This window comes from Spodoptera frugiperda, chromosome 29 (genome assembly GCF_023101765.2).
Source record: "Spodoptera frugiperda isolate SF20-4 chromosome 29, AGI-APGP_CSIRO_Sfru_2.0, whole genome shotgun sequence".
Lineage (NCBI taxonomy): Eukaryota > Metazoa > Arthropoda > Insecta > Lepidoptera > Noctuidae > Spodoptera > Spodoptera frugiperda.
The window spans coordinates 3,796,954-3,817,533 of NC_064240.1; the positions used below are offsets into that span (position 1 = coordinate 3,796,954).

The 20,580-nt window shown below is 35.7% G+C and overlaps 2 protein-coding genes across 2 annotated transcripts; both read right to left on the reverse strand.

Annotated features, from left to right (window-relative positions):
* Window positions 1-417: 417 nt before the first annotated feature.
* Window positions 418-9,161, reverse strand: LOC118268214 (odorant receptor 67a-like). The gene is made up of 9 exons (XM_050706386.1): window positions 9,047-9,161; window positions 8,678-8,868; window positions 7,458-7,621; window positions 6,603-6,856; window positions 5,297-5,393; window positions 4,847-4,946; window positions 2,989-3,096; window positions 1,016-1,180; window positions 418-550 (listed from the first exon to the last, which is right to left on the reverse strand). Exons 1-9 carry the CDS (start codon window positions 9,159-9,161, stop codon window positions 494-496), a joined length of 1,251 nt encoding a protein of 416 aa, XP_050562343.1. The 3' UTR covers window positions 418-493.
* A 1,756-nt stretch (window positions 9,162-10,917) lies between these two features.
* On the reverse strand, window positions 10,918-20,494 carry LOC118268337 (uncharacterized). Its single transcript, XM_050706385.1, has 9 exons — window positions 20,356-20,494; window positions 18,713-18,900; window positions 18,235-18,398; window positions 17,493-17,746; window positions 16,805-16,901; window positions 14,457-14,556; window positions 12,675-12,782; window positions 12,089-12,253; window positions 10,918-11,161 (listed from the first exon to the last, which is right to left on the reverse strand). Exons 1-9 carry the CDS (start codon window positions 20,471-20,473, stop codon window positions 11,105-11,107), a joined length of 1,251 nt encoding a protein of 416 aa, XP_050562342.1. The 5' UTR covers window positions 20,474-20,494; the 3' UTR covers window positions 10,918-11,104.
* Window positions 20,495-20,580: the final 86 nt, after the last annotated feature.

A 20,580-nucleotide genomic window follows, 5' to 3' on the forward strand; every position in this document is an offset into this window, starting at 1 on the left:
ATACCTCTTTCGCTTTATCAACAGTCTTTTCATGCATACTCGTCGGTTAAGGGTACTTTTTATTTCACCTTTTTTATATTGTAAATAATTGCTACACAACTGTGCCGCAGAAAATAATAAATACCTTTATTAACACCGAGCAAATTGTACTTAAAGCCGGGAAATTCTGGCGGTAGCTACCTCTGTTTGCTTTTCATTACGTTTTTAATATTTTCTCGAGTTTGTGTATCGAGGTCAGAGCCTCGGAAGTAAGTAATAATACGCCTTGTTGCCATATTATTCATCATTTTAATATTACTACTATTGTTTCTCTGTTCATGTTAATACAAATTGAATTCAATTCTTTGTTTAATTAAGTAGATTTTTGTGTGCAATGGAAATAAACTTGAAATTGCTACAATACACTTTATTATTTCTAAACTATACTTCTAAAATTAATCTACATGTGGCTAAAAATCGATCGAAATGAGCGAAGTATTTTTGTTAAATATCATCACTCGTGGCTCATCGTTAGAAGAATGTTCAGAGCACTGTATGAAGCCTTCACCAACTGAAATAAAAATATTTATATTATAAGTTAAGACAGGAAATATATTTTGCTCAGAAGTTTTAAATAACCATAGCTAACGGTATTTTTTGTTTTTCATTTTTCAAACTAGAAGACATCTCATACATATAAAACCTAGGTCAAGAAGAGTACCTACTACATCACTATCTATTTCTTTCATCATCATCATCATCATATCAGCCGCAAGATGTCTACTGGTGAACATGGGCCTCCTCCAATGCAGGACGTCTATCCACCTAGAGGGACGTTGTTAAAATTGCAGGTAGCCATTGAAGTCGGTCTATTTATCCCTTTACAAATATATCATCATCATCAACAGCAAACAGCCCACTGCTGAGCAAAGATCTCTTCTTACACGTAGGTTGAAGCATTCATCACCAAACTAGCTAAAAGATAGATTGGCTATTTCAAACTTATAATTAGCAATGGGTATTAAATCTTACTCACAGTGGTATAAGAAGAGAGCGACAGTGTGTACATGCCACCAGCTACAAATACCAGCGGCTTGTTAGCTCGAGCAATCACGAGGGTGATGGTGGCGCGTGCACCAGGAGCCAGCGATATACCACTCTCCCAGCCTGAGAAGTATGCTGCCTCCCCTATACGTTGGCTCTGAAAGAAGTTTTAAAATAAATATGAAAGTTACACGTTGTCAAAGTGGTGATGCTGAACAAAGAGTTTTTGAGTCAATTAAAATATTTTTATTGTAACTTTCGTGAGACATACTAACATTACATAATAATTAAGTTAAAGATACACTCGGCGTCACAAAAATCGCACCTCTTGGAAAATTGTAAGTTTAAAACATGTCCCGCCAGTAACGAATACATTACACCTTATTAATATTGGTATCAATTGAAAGTACGTTTAACGACCTTTAAATTAACAACAGTTAGAATTCCTAAACATAACAGATCTCATCAGCACGTAACGTTAAAAAAATGTCAAAATATTCAGAATGGGATAACATTCCTCAAGAGACTGTTGTCACATTAATTCGTCCATGAGAGAAAGCATGGAAGCAGTCATCAGGGCTAGGGAGGGTAACACTAGGTTTTAAGGACTTATTTGCTGATAAAATAAAATGTAACTTTTTAATCATTTGCATTTGCTTGCTTTTTTATTCCCTGGTAAACAAAAAACCAAATCCATTGATTTATTCTTAAACTTAAATGAATTGCCTTTCCAATGATACCTTACAGTCATATGTCTGCCATTGATTAATAGGGTTAAAATGACTATGAAGGGAACTTTTAAAGAGGTGCGATTTTTGTGACGCCGAGTGTATATTAGGTATTATCGCTGTCTCAAATATAGTCTAGTCCAGTGATAGCACGAAGTCAAGATTTGTGCCTAGTATATGGTAATAGATTCTCTAAGCAATAGAATTCATAAATAGATAAACTGTTGAAAGATTTATTCCTTTTTTTAAAAAAAAGAACATTGCTCCATGTCAGGATTTTCTACTGTATCGTGGGTCCGTTTATAGACACACAAATACATGGACACATGACACCCAGACCCGAAACCACAATTTATGGATCATACGCTCTGTGCGGGAATCGAACCCGCTACACATTGCGCGGCAACCAATTGTCCAACCTCAGCGCAAACCGTGCAGTCGTGATGTTAATTGGAAAACTAATAAATATATAGAAACTTTGGAAATTAAAACCTCTTCCGTGACTTAATACGTAGAAAAACAAGCTTTTTAATAACATGTAGTACACAGGTAGTCCCACAATACATACAAGTATGTACCTACTATTAAACATCAGTGGAGAGTAATTTACATGAAACATCCGCTATATAAGTTGGCTGCCACGTGAAACAAGACACGTCTCTGTAATTGGGAAGTTTCAGGGAAAACTTCGAAGGACCACCATTACCGTACTGAAAGCCCTTCATTTTAAATGCAATATTTCACGGAGGCACATACCTGGCTACTATTTGTTGTAATAATGCAGGTTTTATTATATTCATACATATTATAGCAGGGTGTAAACGGAACGCTCCCGAAAAACGAAAAAATGTTTTGATAATTTTAATCGTTTTTGTGTTATTCATGCAACATTAGCTTTAAGTATTTGATTACAACTATTATTACATAAAGTAAACATTACATTCCTTTTTTTAATTAAGCTCATTTGTGATATTACGACAAAACAATTACATTAAATTCCTTTTTTTAATTGCGCTCGTTTATGATTGCGTACGTGATGATATCACCTGTTTGCGGCGTTTGGAAGCGTTCCGTTTACACCCTGTATAATGCACATTATGCACTTACAGTACATTTAACGCTTCTTATAAGTATGAAAAATACTATGCTGAAAACCGCATTGAAATGGCTTCAACCAAACGCAAGATAATCGCTCACAAACATACATACTCTTTTTGGGTCAGTTAATAATAATTACCTTAATAGTAATCTCCTCACACCATCGGCACATGAGATACCAAGTGAACATGTTGTAACCCAAATAGAGCAGACTCATGACAAATTTCCCCAAATTCTCCGCAATAGTCTGGAAGATAAACACCATAATTTATACCTATACGTGATAGTTTATGAAGCTTTTATCATAAATCATGTAATTTATATTATAACTTTCGTGAGACATACTAAATTAATTATTATGTTTTTCGGCTTACTGACAGAAGAAGTCGTCGAATAAAGAAGCAGTCGCCGCGTCGTGTGTCGCGGAATGCTGCTCATGAATATGAGCCACTAGCATGGCTTGATACTAGTCGAGTTTCTCGTGAAATAATTACGTAAGTAAGTCGAAAAACATCAGAATCATGTATTTAATTGTTGTTTAGAAGCAATTGAGGTACTGAGGGGAATATAATTATCTATGTTTTGTTCAAGGAGCATTTTAAAGATAAAAGTTAGTTTTGTATTCATTAATAATGTTTTACACTTGAAAGTCCTAGGAATTGTATTCAAAGACGCATGGCATATAATTCCTACCCTATACATACCGACGTACATACATACATATACATATGAACATGCGTATATAATAGAGAGGTTCCACAAAACCCTGTCACTTGTAATCCTACCGTCCAATTTGACGGATCTAATTGACACGACCCTCACATATATTATGTATATCGCTTCCTCGTACAATGGGTCTCTATTTCGGGTCGCTCCTTTCAATGTTACTCCATAACCGATCCTAAAACCCCTGGCGGTGCCGGTGCTTCAACTTTCGATAAATCCCTTCCAATAATCGCCTTTGTGCAGACTTGCGACTTTTTGCGGTAGCGATCGCGATTGGAAGATTTTGCTGATAACACGATTGAGCGACTTTTTTCAACGATTGCTTCTTTTGCTCTTGTCGCCTTGCAGCCCAATTTACTCTCCTATATTAGTTGTATAGAGATTTTGTCAAAAATTAATTTTAATCCACAGATTTTCGATTAAGATAGGTTAGTTATTTTGGCTGTAAGTAGTTTTATTCTTCGTGGTAAAGATTTATTTTGACCTTAGTGGAGAACTAACAATCAGTTCACTAAGTCTCCACTAAGGTCAAAATAACTCTTTAGATTACAACATTATGCTACGAACGATATTTTGTTTTAGGGTTTTATTTACAAACTACTAAGTATCTTCCACAATAAATATATTTTAAATTAAAAGAGTAAAGACAGCAGCATTTCTTTTCTTTTTATTGACGCAAAAACATAGTAGACTTGAAAAAAATTAAACATGCTTATCCAAAAGTAGCAAGTCTGCTCGAGTTTTAGTCAACCGCTAGCAGATTAATACCCGTAGCTTATAAACCGTATGAGTTTAACCATATTTCCACAGAAAGGTTTTACGTACAATTTTCAACTTTGTGTGGAGTCCAGTTTATGCGCAATTAAGGTAAGCCATTGAAAATTATGCGATAATGGAGCCACGTCGTTGTTTACTAACGTTTTTTTTATACTAATATAAAGAATTTCTTTTGTATACTCATTAGTTTAATTTTTATCACAATAACAATACAACAAAATTTTATTAGCACGCGCGCGTAAGGTTCCAAAATACCTACTAGTCTTCCGACAACGCGAGACGCCCCTCGCTGCTAACAGCTGATCAGACGAAAGCACGCGCACGCGAAATTTTGAAAAAATGTTTCTTTAGGAAAGTTGTTTGTAATCATGAGTACAATCACGTGTTTAAATATCCTTCACTAATTACCAGTCACCCTATATAGCCCTTAGCTCCCCAGCTTTTATGACCGCCACTACAGTATTGTGATTGTATGTTCTATTTAAGGTACTTACAGCAGTAGCTTGATAACCTACGAAGCAGATGAGCAGACCACTGCAAGTCAGTTGTCCCAGCAACGGGGCGCTTAGTATTGTCCTCAGGTCGTTAGTTTGACTAGAAAAAATATGTTCATAATAATAATTTCATTTGATAATTTCGGCAATAATATAGCATTTAGGTAACCCACAATACAAATTACTTGAACTTCTTTATTCAAATAATTTTATCTACGTAATGTAAATGAATCCAAACTATAATGAAACAACCCTTTTTCAACATTCTCGAAACGTAAACGAAACGAAAATTATAAAAAATAAATATTCACTGAGTAATTACTGAGATGGAAAATGAAACTTAACGCAAGAGAACATACATTTAACTGATTAAATAACTACGTGTTCAAATGTAAATTGTCACTTATCTTTAAGGGAATAAGGTAATTTATTATTTAACTCGAAACTTACTCCAAAATCTCTCGATGCTGTGCCACTAGATCTCCAAGTCTCTTTACGTATTTATCAACAAACGTTTTATCTTTTACCAGTTCGTGTTTCGTTAGATCTGAAAAATAAGTAAAAAAAAATTAAATACTTTCGACACATGTTTACTCTGAATTGCATTGGTATACATCGGACACAACTGATTTAAATATTTCATTGGTACCAGAATTGGCATTTCCTCTTTGAATGCTCATTGAGAAGATATAAGAGAGGATTATCTATCTATCATCGAATCCTAGAAATATAGATGAGTCAGTAGTAATTTTCTTCTACAGAAATTATTCTCATGACTAACCATTCCGCTCACTCTAAGCTCACACTAAGCTCTCGAATCATTAGACAATAAAACACTGCCCAAAATAGTATTAAAAACCATTTTACATACACTTCAACAAACTACCAAAAACAAAATTTTAAATCCTCTAACAGCACACAAAATATTCCATATCGTAACTCTCATACATACATACATACATACATACATAAAGTAGTACCTACTGCTACTTACAAATATTACAATTCCATATTCGTAGAAATACATTATAATTTTAGAGAAGCACAAACGATGTTAAAGCTCTTTACATCTGACGTTTGTCAGTTCGGAATTCAACCGGGCGTCCCACTAGCTTTCCCAGTTCGTTTTAAAAGGGGACGTCAAGTCCGCTTTGAGCGTTCCTGCCTTTTAATTTGCTTTCCTAGTGGAAGCTTTAACTTCGCATTGAATAGTGAATGGGAGAGATGACATTGTCTCAATTCCAACAGGGTTTATGTAACTGTTCTTTGATAGCATAAATACTGCGAATTAAAGTTAGAATACAAGGAGGAAGGTAAAACATGTTGGAGCTAAAAATAGTCGCTTTTATCACAAAACACTGTTATTTTGTAATTGTCAATTTGAATTTTTGAAGTGAGCTCGATTGCATTCTCGCTCGTCATTGGTCGAGATTATTCTCACGATTAATGACATAGCAGACCGCGATCGAGTAAAGAATAACTATCTATACCTTTTTTTCCTTTTACCTTTCAGTAGCAAAGGAGAATAAAATAGTAAATAGTTTTTAAAAAAATCATCTGCTTCAAGTTCAGATAGAGTAATAAGTTTCGAAACTTGTAACTTTATCTATAATCGCACATAATACAATTGAAATCGATGCACTGCAGATGCCTTTTGAAATATAAAACGAGACTGCATGTGATATTTGTATCAAAGAAATCTTGCATTTCTGAACACGCATGACTGTGTCTAACTCAAAGGTGTAATACTAGATACCTGGAAATTCCTCAGCACACTCCTCAAAGATATTCTCAAAGCAGTCAGCGAGCACATCAAACTGGCAGATGAGGCGTATCAAGTGAGCTTGCATGATCAGCTCCGATATTATCACCATGAGCGATGCATACGCGAACATTATGGCCACTGCTATATACGTCACTATATAGGTGAACAGACTTTGGTACTCAAACGGGAGTTTCACGTCCACCATTAAATTGAACTTTATTTCATCGATCATTGGGTACGATTCCCTGTAATGGAATTCAGAAGCTTTAGAAATAAGCACTAATGTGTGGGTTACACTATATGATTCTGTTGACTTGTCACAGAGATCTTTTGAAAATATTTGGAAATTGACCTACATCAAGAGCATAGATATCACACTATTCACCCGAGTGAATAGGTTGCTTATGGGTACGTGCTCCCTCGTAGGCCGCATCATCACTTACCATCAGGCGAGATAGCGGCCAAACGCCGACCCATCAAATGTAAAAAAATCAATACATATTATAAATGTAAAAGTTTGTTTGTTTGAACGTTTGGATGTTTGGATGTTTGTCAGTCAATAACGTTGAAACTACTGAACAGGTATACAGACAGGCCAACTGACTTGGGTGATAGGATACTTTTTATCCCACGAGAAGCCGCTGGCAGTTAATAATATTTTCTGATATAGGTCCTACGTTAAGTATGATAGGTTTTTTTATGGAATAGGAGGCAAATGAGCATACAGGTCACCTGATGGTAAGCGATCAGCGCCGCGCATGGACACTTCATACTAAACTTTATATGGTTTTATACTTTCATAAACTTTATACCAAAATAGGTAAGAAAAGTATGGATATACTTTACCAGACGGTCAATGTCAACAAGCCCAGCCTAAGTAACATTTTGAAGTACTGATTACTAATGAGTATCCAATTATTGATAACACACTGTATCCGTGGAGAAGACATGTCGAAACTTGAAGATTCCAAAGCCTTAGCTAGTCTCTTGAAAATTGACTTGTTTTTTACCTAAAAGACAAGATAAAATATATTTAAAAATTAAGTTTTTTTGATATCAGTTATAAATGTACTAAAGAATGAGGTTTAAAAAATCAAGTTAAACTCAAAGCTCGAGTTTCATGGACCAGGCAAAGTTTTTCAACAATTTAAGATAAAAAAAAACCAGTAATAATCCTTCTTTCCTTGTAAATATGAAACTTTAATATGAAAGTTTTCAGTTTAAAATAGAACCTGCTGGCTCTGCTAAAATTGGATGTGCCCTGAAATCTATACTTTCTTGAAATAGCTAGTGCTTACAAGACTTACAAGGAATATATTTTAAACGTATTTCAATTTAAATATTAAGTTTGTATTTGTCTACAAGTGTATCTCATTCCTTAATACAATTTACATAACTATTTGAATTAGAATTTATTATCATGTATTGTGTATTAATTACCTACTCTGAAGGACAGATTATAATATCACTCAAACATTCAAAAAATTTAAAGGTGGCCAACACATACAATAGCCTATAAGTGGCCACTGCTGATCAAAGGCCTCTTCTCACACGGCGAAGGTTTGAGCACTAATCACCACGCTTGCCCAATACGGATTGGCAATTTGAGCTTATAATCTACTAGCAAACCAGGCGACCTCCGTTTCGCCACCAATGATTTTCCCTGTTTTCCTGCTTTAGGAAAACCCGATTTATTTTTATGTTATAGACTGATAATAAATAAGTCGGGTTTTCCTTCCTGACGCTATAACTCCAGAACGCATAAACCAATTTCCACGGTTTTGCATTCGTTGGAAAGGTCTTTGACTCCATGAGGCTTATAGCAAAGAAAATTCAGAAAAAATCAAGAGAAAAGTGGCAGGGAAAATGAAGTGGCAACACTGGGGTTTGCTAGTTAGAAATTATAAGTCTAGTCTTCCCCACGATGTTTTCTTTCACCGTTTGTCAGTGGTGTCTACTCGTAAATAATCTTTGTGTGTGTGTGCCCATGTATGTTTGTAATAGGTAGGATACTCATGTTTACTGTTTATACCATGATACTTGATTAGTACATAGTAAGAATTTACCATAGTCACAAGTTTCCAAATAGTGACCAAATGTATAAAGATAACGTTGACGCTCGATATAATCTGGTCCAGGCTCACATCAGTGTTCCCCAAGACATGCCAGATCTCAAACCAGACCACAAGAGAACATATTATTCTAATGAAACTGCTGTACAGCGTGTAGAGAAGATAGTCGTCTGACATGGACAGACCTGCGTAGGAAACAGAACCATACATCATTGGAAATAGTGATTATATTTGTGTCACACGTTATCAAAAGCTAATTTCTAAAAACACAAAAGATTTTACCTATTATGTCTGTCTCATTGATATCATACATGTAACGTGAAATATATCTACTTTCACTTATCTTTCAAAAAGGAACCTTACCTACAAAGAAAGAAAGTCGATAAACGGATGCGAAGAAGGCGGTTTCGAGTGGACCGGCGAGCTCCAAGGCTTTACTTTGGGAGATACTCTTCCACACATAGCTTAAGACCCTCATTATGTTCGGATTGCCTCAGTAATTGTGCAATGTGGACTACTGATCCCAACCAATATGGCTTTCCCTCTTAATTACGTATTCCAATATTAGCACTAATTATACCCATGTCAAAGAAACTAGTTCCATTGATACACGATTCTTCTTATCTTACTTATGTTGTAAATGCGAAAATTTGTGAGTGAGTTTGTGTGTATGATTGATAGTCACTCTTATTACGCTTTAAGAGTACGTGGCTTTGGAAGAGGGGTAGATTACATAGTTTTACTAAGACTGGACACTCATTAAAACGACTAAAGGAATCGGAATGTTGGGTAAATTATGGAGTATAAACTATGGTCTATAAACTATCATACATTGCATGTCGAGGAGTCTCCATAAGGTAAACTCCAAAATACTATACACCCGAACGTGGGCAAAGCCGTTAGGATAAGCCAGTTGTTATCCTGATAGTAGGAAGGGTAGTATAATGTTTTTGTTGACATTAATTTTAAATGTAAATCATTTCAATTCATTACTATTTATTAATAATACTCAGTACGATTATACGTAAATTGCATATGTAATGGTAAACTGGTGACCGATTTCGCTTAATTAATGTAATGTCCAGTTTAATAATGCATTATTAATTTCGGCGAATGGTTTTGTCATTCAATTTTCGTACCAATGTTACAAATTCAACGTTTCAATATTATATTATTTCAGAAAGTGATGATGATGTACAGACTGTCGTGTGATTTTTATAATCTGTGTAACGATTATTCTAAGACGAAGGATTATATTCTACATCGTTATGCAGTACATTCCTACATTGTAGACACATGTTTTATGGTAAACGAGCAGACAGATCACGTGATGGTAAGCTGTAGACACCCGAAACACCACGGGCGTTACAAGTGCGTTGCCAACCTTTTAGGCGTTCGGATTTTAAGGGTTATTGGGAGTAAATGGGGCTCCGGTAACCTTTGTCACACAACGCAAGCGTTGTTTCACTTTGATTTTCTGTGTGACCGTGGTATCTGTGGTTCTACTATACTTATAAAATGTGTCACATACTTATAATGTCATAATTATATAAATATAGTTTACTGCTGAATGAGTTTTCTATCATCTTCACGCTGGGTTCATAGAATTAGGCGGTTTCTGTTAAAATGTGTGTAATGCTACTAAGGATAAATAAAAGTAGGAGTAAAGGCAATTAACTAAAGTACGTTATTTCGAAAATAACTTACATCGTGCAGTGGAAACAGTTACCATGCTGTTATAGACACGGGGCGTGTTCCTTTGCAAAAATCATAAATTATTCCTTTACGATCCGTTTGTTCTATTGTGTCTAATAACAAGACATCTTTGATACGTCTCGTGTAGCAGACAGGAGACATTTTAATGGTCTACTAATTACAATTCCAACTAATTTAACTAGGTCACCATGTTTTATGATATACATGTAAGGTACCTACTTATATTCGGTATAGGTAGGTTCAATAAGTGTAGAAAATGTATAAAATTTCGTTTAATTAGATTTTAGAAATATGAAATTACGTTCGACGAGAGTACTCGACTAATTTCTAGCGATACCAGGGGCCCATGATAATTAGCAGCATTCGCAATTACCTACTCGGTGGAATATGTCTAGCCAACTCTTGGTAATCAATTTGTAATTTTATATGTCATACACTATTATAAAACAAAAATTGATTAACATGTAAATATACGTGTATCATTCAAGATAGATATTAAATAAAAATGCATATTTGTAGTGCTTTTAATTTATTAGCAGTAAGTAAACATTAAATTACCTATACATTGTTTAAGAATTAAATGTGCAGAAATAGATTCTAATTCTTCTTCTTTATTAAATCAGTGTAATATTAAATAATGTAGTGTAGATTTTCAGTAAAAGCTAAATAATTTTGAAATTATTTTTAGACATCTTTAGGTACTATTTAATCATGGCGGAATCGAAGCAGCACCGTCAAAGCACTATAAGATGTCTTCACGAGCTGAAAATAAATAAAATAGAGTCAATATTATGTTCAAAAATGCAACCTACATTTTGTTCAATAATCATTGTTGAATGAACAATTTAAACAACTTACTGCCGCACTCAGAGACATTATTTTAATGATTAATTAAACTATTCCTTAGTAACGATTTTGTGTCGAAAACAATTGCTGAGGAATTGACTGTGTTAAGTAACCATTTAATGATTCTGAGTACAGCGGTTAAGAATTACCTAGGTAGGTAGCTACGCATTAAGTACCTACATTACCTAGGTTCTTACACGAGCTAGAACATAAAAGGCCTTGTTACAGCGTACTTACATATTTATGAATTAAGCTATTAGTTCCTAAATAAATACGAACAAATACTAGAGCCGGTTGTTTGGTAAATATAATTAATTTAGGCTGGAACCGCGTATTTGCCTGGGGCTAGAAGGGTGGCCATGATAAACAGGGCTTGCGAACGTCACCCGTGTGCCCGCGGCTGAATCCACGTAAAAGCAAAACTCTTTGTTTTAAAACATGCTGCCTGTATTTTTGTTAATGTGTTTTTTCTGTGATGCGTGGAGCTGGCCATGGAAGCTTGCTGTTTTGCTTTTGTTTATGTGTGTGTCACACATAAACACAGTAGTTGTACGGAATAGTTCAATGAGTATTTTGAGTTATTTTCAAAAGTTAAATATAGCTTGCTTTTACATAATGAATTTCGAGACTGAATTGAGCATGATATCCATTATTTTCACAAAAGGAAGATATACTGACTAAATTATAATATTATGAAGAATTCACTTCAAATCTACAATGTTAGAGAACAAATTACATTCTTTTCAAATGAAATGAAGTTTTCAAAGCCACATTCTACAAAGCGCAACTTGGTTCAAATTGTCAAAGTTTGAAACAGTTAGATGAGAGTTGAATTCAACTTACACTTGTATAAGATGTGAGGGAGAGGTCGTACATCCCTCCCGCGGTGAGGACGAGAGGTTTGTTGGCCCTTGCTATCACGAACATGATGGTAGACCGCACTCCGGGCAGCTTGGAGACTCCGCACTCCCACCCTGAGCAGTATATGGCTTCACCGACATTAGCACTCTGGAAAAGGGATTAGAGGAATTAATACTCGAGTGAATAGGTTGTTTATAGACGTGCTCCATCGAAGATTGCATCATCAATTACCATTAGGCGAGATAGCGGCCAAACGTCGACCCATCAAACGTGAAAAAAATGTGTTGGCGGCATTTGGGGGGCGATTCTGCCTCTGATTAGGACGCACTTGTACCTCCTCCGGTGTTGTGGGTGTCGATACGCGGCGCTGATTCCTTACCATCAGGATCACCTGATGACGGATCACAGTCAGCTCGTTTACCAGCCATAAAAAAAATATCTTTACACATTACTATTCAAATGAGCAAGAGGTGCCTTTGGTGACTTTTGTATTCTCGTTCGTGTGTGTAGGTGTCGTTCAAAAGCTGATAAGGATAACTATACTTCCGTGATTACAGGAAAACAATACCTGGTTAGTAATCTCTTGACACCAGCGGCATATCATGTAGAAGTCAAACAGATTGTATGCCAGGAACAGGAAACTTGTCATACATGCTACCACGCTTTGTCCTATGGTCTGCAAATAAATGTGAACTTAGTTATTAGTAAGAATAAAGAAGAAACTCCCGTGACTGTCTCAATAGTATATTTTTTAAGTAATTACATACCTCTGCCTAACTCTCCGAGAAACTATAATATGGCATTGTAGTGACAGTGACATTTTAATATCTTCATACGTAATTTAATAAAGCGTAAACATACTTCAAGCATGTGTCAATTACTTACAAAATTTGTCTTATAACTTTCGTGAGACATACTAAATTATGTTTTCACGTAACTGTTTGACGAGGAACTCGACTAGTTTCAAACCGCACTAGAGGCATGAGCCTCTGGCTTATAAGCCACTGACCCGCATGACCGAGTCAGGGGCATATAAAATCGAAGATCATAAATCATTTATTTAATATAATCAGGGGCAGGGGCAGTTGGGGACTGTCACGGGCAGGGGCAGGGGCAGTCAGGGGCAGTTAGGGGCATGGTCAGGGCCAGTCAGGTGCAGTTAGGGGCACGGTCAGGGGCAGTCAGGGGCTTTTAAAGTCGAAAAACAAATAACTTACATACATAATTATACTATCTTTATTTTGCGAGTAGATTTGGACTATATACTAACTTAAACCTGACTTAGAATAGTCCTAATTAAGTAGTACTTAGATATCACTTCAAGTCTACGTGTTGCTTGTCAGTAGACGACTGGCATCAAGTTATGACTCTCCTCAACTTCAGAATATTAGCCCCGAATTTCTCATCTCTCCAGGGCATTAAACTTCGAGCCGAGTTAAGAAGGCATTGAAAGAATTTTTTATAACTTGAAGAATTCGTGAAGGGATTATGAGTGTAATAATTTCTTTTATTAATATTTTTATTCTTGGTAGAAATATTATACTCATTATAGAGCTCAGTGCTGTGCTCTTGGCGAAATTTATGATGATTTTTATGTATAGAAATATGGATAGATAGGTATTTCTTGTATAAGTTAAACATTCAATCATTATTTTTAAACCCCTAAAAAGCCAAACCCACACTGGGATTTTTCTCCTGGGTCGTGGGTACGTTTACAAACATACAAGATCACATACACATGACACCTAAACTGTGCGGGCATCGAACCTAATACACGTTGCGCGGCAGCCGGTTGCCCAGCCATAGCACCATTGATAAATAAATTTCAATAATACGATCTGCCACTAGTCAAGGTCATCTGAAGACCAAAGAGTTCCGAGAATACACTAATAAACTTTTGGTAATAACTAATAATCTTTGCCTTTCCTAAATGTACGCGTCCACAGGCCCGTATCGCACGCACCGCACGCAACGGATTTTAGTTTGTCTTGTATAGAAACTCATACAACTGCGTCCACTGATCCGAATCGTACGCACCGCATCATCAGCAATGCCTACATGAGATGTGTACTGATGACGTCATACGAAATGCGTACGATGCGTACGATGCGGGCCTGTGGACGCTTACTTTACACTTAAGTCTTGAACACAAGAACCTTGTTTAACTCGCGCACTCAGAGTCATTTAATGGTTACTTAACCCAATCCTTAGCAATTGTTTTCCATACAAAATCGTTACTAAAGAATAGTTTAAGTAAGCATTAAATGATTCTGAGTGTGGCAGTATATAACCCAAATATCAAGAGAATGTATAACAAAAATACTCATAAAGGTTCACAATGTAAACTCACCGCAGTGGCCTGATATCCGATGAAGCAAATGAGCACGCCACTGGCCGCCAACTGTCCCAACAATGGCCCACTTAGCGTGTCGCGGAGGTTCATCGCGTGCCTACACACACAACATACTTCAATGGACAATGGACATTATGGGCATTAACTTCTTTTATCATATAACACAGACATTGTGACTTGATTATGCCTTAAAAGTGTAAATAGTCAGAGGGACGGTCATCGGCTCAAACTATTTTTTATATCCCACACTAACATTTTCTCCTGTGTCATGGGTGTGTTTACAAATATACAAGTTCACATACACATGACACCCAGACCCGGAACAACGATTAATGGACTCCGGGCGGGAATCGAACCCGTTACACGCTACTCAGCAGCTGGCTTCAGAGCCACTACACCAACCATGCAGTCAGTCAAAAAAATAACTGTTATCCCTTTAGGTAGTGAGATCTGTGATGTTGTGGGCATCCAAAGTCCATGCGCGGTGTCAATTGCTTACCATCAGGTGATACGTAGGCTCGTTGGCCTCTCTATCCCATAAAAAAAACAATAAATAGATGACCGTAACAATACCATGTAATAGGTATCGATACCTACACAATACATTGAATACCAAACCCACACAATATACATTGAAATTACTATTCATAGATATAAACTCAAGTTTCACTAAGCAATTTCTAAATGAAAATTCGATAACGCTAACCAAAAGCTCGTTAGCCATCACCGACCATCAAATAATATTCCAAAATTCAAAGATTTAACTCCCATTTGACATTTTACCATTAATTTACCTAATTACCTTACCTTACCTTTAAGTCCTGCTGAGCAAACGAATCCTTACCTGACAAATCTTTCCGTCTAGCGCAATTTTTAATACCGACCTTTTTTCTAACATAAAGAATCCAAGCGTAGCATAAAAATTCGTTTAAAACAATAAAAGAGTAAAAATTACGACTCATTAAGGAAATGTTGGGACAATGGAAACGCCTTGGGCTAAAATATTACAGTTTTTATATCCCTGGTCATGTCACGTAGAGGGAGGATATAAATGTATTGTATTACGTGATCTACTTTACTCTAAATCCATAGCCACACTATCGTGGGTTACCTTTTGGGCATTTGCTGAAACTCATACGGTATTTAACTCATAGGACAATTATTTTGCTTCTACAAAAATCATTATACAGAAACATTACAGACAGAAACGTTGTAGAAAAATTTACCGACGAGCATGCATGAAAAGACTGATGACTGTTGATGAAGCGAATGAGGTATGTCAGATTCGTAGCATTTGACGTTCCATTATCTTTACCTCCATGGGAGACAGGCGTGAGATTATGTGTGTATATAGAAACATTTAACACGTTTAATGTTTGACTTTTTATCATAATTTTACTAGTATTAGGTAAACCTGTAATTAAGTTAATAAAATCTAATAATCTGAATTACATATACTTCAAATTGTTATATCGTCATGAAACTTGGCCATGTTTGATAACGATAGAATATTAACGGTCAGTAGTATCAAGCCAGATTTGATGATGTGATTGAAAGGTAGCTGATAATTTATTTATGAATTTATTTAACCTCTATGATATTTTACTCTACGACTATTAGGTATAGGTAAAATCACCATAGCATAGTGAGCAATTAACCCAGTATAGTGTGACTCAAGCATTATTAAGTACAATCCAAGATTTAAGGAGTATCATTATATTAAATCTATATTGCTATCCCTGTCTCAGATTGCCAATCCACATAATGTAATAAAGTGGTTTACGTTCCCCAATATTGAAAGGAAACGTGACAATAGTTTCGGCAACATATCTCCTTAGTTATTGTTCTGTTATATAGAATCACTAGCTGACCCGGCAAACGTTGTTTTGCCTTATATATTATTTCTAATGTAATATATAAAATTAAGGGCATGTTATAAAAAAATTAAAGGATGAATTACGTAAAAAAATTAAAAAAATATATATTTAAGGGTGAATAACTCTTAGCACTTAGGGGTATGGAAAATAGATAGTAGCCGATTCTCAGACCTACTGAATAGGTACGCGTATAAAATTTGGTAAGAATCGGTAAAGCGGTTTCGGAGGAGTAAGTTAACTAAAATTGTGACATGGTTATAATTAAGTATATTAGAAAATAACACCATTTCTTTCAATAACCACTTCGAATGAGACAGCCGCATACTGCCATCTAGCGGCGTTTGAAGTAAGTCTTCTACTCGTATGTACAGAGATGTATTTACTTCTGGAATAAGCTTGCTTATTTTGTCCTCATTTTCGTGTTAAGTGTTATAATATATGTACTTATTAATAATATGTTGTACTTACCCCAGCAATATTTTATGTTGTTTCACTAAATTGCCTAATCTCTCTGTGTATTTCGCAGCGAAGTGATTGTTATACATTAAATGGTTTCTCGGTACTCCTGAAATATTCAAAGCGTTAACATAGCATGGTTTAATCAAGTCTTACTAGAAATCAAGTTTGTTCTCAGAAATGATTACTTAAACTATTCCTTAGTAACAATTTTGTTCCGAAAACAAATGCTAAGGACTGGGTTAAGTAACCATTAAATGACTATAAGTACGGTGAATAGTGAAATATAATAATCGTGTAGAAATATAAGTTCACATAACTATTTGACTAACTACTTATTATGTATATTGTAACGAATTTATTGTTTTATTGTAATCAGACCAATAGGATCGAACCTGAGATTTATATAAAGATAGCTTCAGCTAGCGGCTTCGCCCGCGTTCCCGCAGGATAAAAAGTATCTTATCACTTAAGTCAGCTCATACCCTGTCTGTATACCAAATTTCTTCAAAATCCGTTCAGTAGTTCCAACGTTATTTACGGACAAACATCCAAACAAGCAAACAAACTTGTACATTTATAATATTAAGCGTGATGTACTGGAGATAACAAGGTATCTATGTAGATAAGGATATCTATATACTTAACAATAGAATAAATTGTGTGATCAGTTATTTATATCAGCCATAAGCCAACCTACCTTCAAGACCTGCAGTACAATCAGGGATCATGTTCTCGAAGCAGTCAGCCAACACTGAGAACTGGCACAGGACGTGTATGAGATGAGTCTGCATCTTCAGGTCCGTCACCATCACGAATTGGGAGATGTAGAAGAAGAATATCACTGATAACATGTATGCTAGAGGATACATAGAAGGTGACTTGTAGAAGAACGGTAGGTAGAGCCCCACGATGAGGTTGTATTCGATGTCATCCACTAGTGGGAATATGAACCTAAAATACAGAATAGTCTTTAGTTACAATCGTTATCGTTTGCTGCGGCTGAAACTGCGTTAAGTGGTCGTCCGCGACGGATTGACGTAATTCCAACCTAACCGCCGACCTTAGAGTCATTTAATAATTACCTTACCATATTCTTAGCAATAGTTTTCGGAACAATATCATTCCAAGTAGTAACAATTGTTTCCGGATCAAAATCATTACTAAGGAATAGTTTAAGTAATAATGAAATATGTCTCTGAGTATTCCCCAATAACCCCTAAATTTCTAACCCCTAAAAAGCCGGCGACGTAGTTGTATCACCTCTGGTCTTTCGGAATGGAACCCCAACGCGCTTTCGTTTCGATTACTTTAAACGTCTAGCAAACTCATACTAAGGGTACAGTTCCGGTATCAAAAAAGTCTTTGCATTTGTAACATTAAACTAAATGAAAGTTGATCCCTATTTAAAAGATAGCTTTATTATAAGCATTACCACGTACCAAGCCAAAAGAGTGCAGTTTCCCAAACCCATAAGTAATTTCAAATATTTCACGTTTGTTCGGCTCCAAAATTCCACCAGTTTCTTTCTTTGCTCCGTTGATATATCGAAGTATGGAGATTCCATAGAACTGGCCAGTTCGTTGTAAAACTTTTCGTGTGCCAACTAAAATGTAGTAGAGAAATTATAATGACAAAAATACTTCGGGCTATCAAATTAATTAGTTCTAATCAACATTACCATCTTATATTTTTGGTAAAAAAACGTGGGTTGACTAAAGCCACATTTATATTACCTATACCCTATATTATTCTTTTAATGATTTATACATTGCATACCTATGTATCTCTATCTCATCTCTACTTACTCTTTCGAGAATTAAAAATCGTTACGTCATAATAAGTTCTCTAACTGACTAACGAGCTCTTTAATTTGTTGCTTTGCTGTCAAGACCTAATAAAACATAGAATTCAACTCACCATATTCCTGTATCGATAAAACGTGATAAATTGTAAGAGGGACACGTTGAGGTTCCCAGCGAATTCATCAAAACTGGTGGTTTCCATGAACCCGTACCACACCACTCCCAGTACGAGCAGCACTATCATCAGCTTCACAGCGTTGCTGTACACCAGGTAGCCTATATTGTCGTCAGCAGTAGACATACCTGAGGAAAACTTTGCAATTACATTGGCTCGAGTAAATTGTTGGAAACGGTTGGAACATGGATGTATGTAAGGTACCTAGATATTCCATGCAGTCCACATTTCTGTACCTTGTAGTACATTGTCGGATCATAAAAGAGGTTTTCTATTTACATGGGGATTCAAAGAGAAGAAAGCCTAATGAGTATTTCGAAATTAAGTAATTTGAGTGATTTTGAACTTTTTGTAGCCTAATCCAGCAGTAGAATTCAAGTTAAATCACGGGTTTATTGATTTTGTTGATATTGAAAACGATTGTTCTGTTTAACACAGAAGGTATGAAGTAATTCGTTACAGGTTAAATTAAAAGTTAATGTAGACTTCTGTAAAGTGATATAGAAGAAAAGTATATCATCTCTTTTTTCTGTAAAACGTTTGACGTTGCTTCGTCAACCTAAATTAACTAAAAATCACGGTTAACTCAAGTAAATAAATGGAGAAAAGCTCTACTAGTTTCGAGTCATAGATGCCAACCCTTCATCATGAGCAGCGTGCACAGATGTAGTTCTAGGTCTCAGTAGTCAGTGATGTTTATTTAATCTAGTATGTCTCACGACAGTTATTATAAAAATAACGGTAACCTATTATGCTTTATCCGCAGCTCCGGTCATATAGTGTAGTATATCTAGTAGAACTAATATATATCCATGGTCACGTCTCTGTGACAACTTTAAACTAAGTGCAAGTTGCTCTCCCAGGTCCTAGACTAGTTTGTAGAATCAACATTAAGATGAATTGGACAGACTCAAGTGTGAAATTGTTGATTAATGCGAACAAATGCTTGTTTGTAACTCTTGGAATGCGCAATTTATTAATATTTAACAGGCGTAAAGCTCGTTAGGTAATCGTTAGAGTTATTGTAATTTATTGTTTACAAGCTAAAGGTTGCTTCACTGCTATCGAATATTGTGAGAACCTTTCTTTTTGAGATATTTTTTATCTTTAAGACATTGGTCTTAAGCTGTCTTAAGTATTGTTTTATCGCTAACGGCCTGTCCGTGGTTATGATTGCTATTATTCCTCGACTTTTCTGGTGAATTTAGAATTTTTTGTCCTAAATTCAAACCTAGTTCTTATAATAAAGAATACGATAAAAAAACACTCATTTTTTGTATCTAATGGTTGTAGAAGTCGGGGAAACAAAAATGAAAAAGTATTTTTATGAATATACATTGGTCTAGGTACCTGGACCAAAATTCTTTCATAATCGTGTAGAATTAACTAAAAATCACAGTTTACTCACGTAAATTGTGAGAAATGGAGAAAAGCTCTATTACTTTCGAGTCATAGAGGGACTCTTTATCATGACCAGCCTACATACGTAAACTGTGTTTTTGTTAATTTAGAATATCTCATCATTTAGATAGTTAATATAAAAACATCATGTAGAATATTATAGAAATCTGAAAACAATTTACCTGTCATATATGCGATTCTATAGTAATTCTCAAAGAACATTGTCTCCAGTCTTCCACTTGATCGGTCAATGGCTTTTGTGTAGGACAATTTGAGACAGAGGTTTTTGATGAGACCCATTGTTGGTGGCGAACCTCCTTCGACAATGTCCGACACTTGAAGTCCTCAGTTCTCTGCAAAGGGTCATAATGACCGCCCTGATTGAACGGTAAATTAATTGCTGGCGC

Excerpts from the sequence above, each read along its gene's own strand:
- LOC118268214 (XM_050706386.1), bottom strand. The coding sequence starts at position 9,161 with ATGAGGGTCTTAAGCTATGTGTGGAAGAGTATCTCCCAAAGTAAAGCC. Across the intron at positions 5,394-6,602 it reads GTGTGCTGAGGAATTTCCAG|ATCTAACGAAACACGAACTG; the intron begins GTATCTAGTATT and ends CTTATTTTTCAG. Across the intron at positions 1,181-2,988 it reads GTGAGGAGATTACTATTAAG|AGCCAACGTATAGGGGAGGC; the intron begins GTAATTATTATT and ends AACTTCTTTCAG.
- LOC118268337 (XM_050706385.1), bottom strand. The coding sequence starts at position 20,473 with ATGGGTCTCATCAAAAACCTCTGTCTCAAATTGTCCTACACAAAAGCC. Across the intron at positions 17,747-18,234 it reads AACTGCACTCTTTTGGCTTG|GTTCATATTCCCACTAGTGG; the intron begins GTACGTGGTAAT and ends TCTGTATTTTAG. Across the intron at positions 16,902-17,492 it reads TTGTACTGCAGGTCTTGAAG|GAGTACCGAGAAACCATTTA; the intron begins GTAGGTTGGCTT and ends TGAATATTTCAG.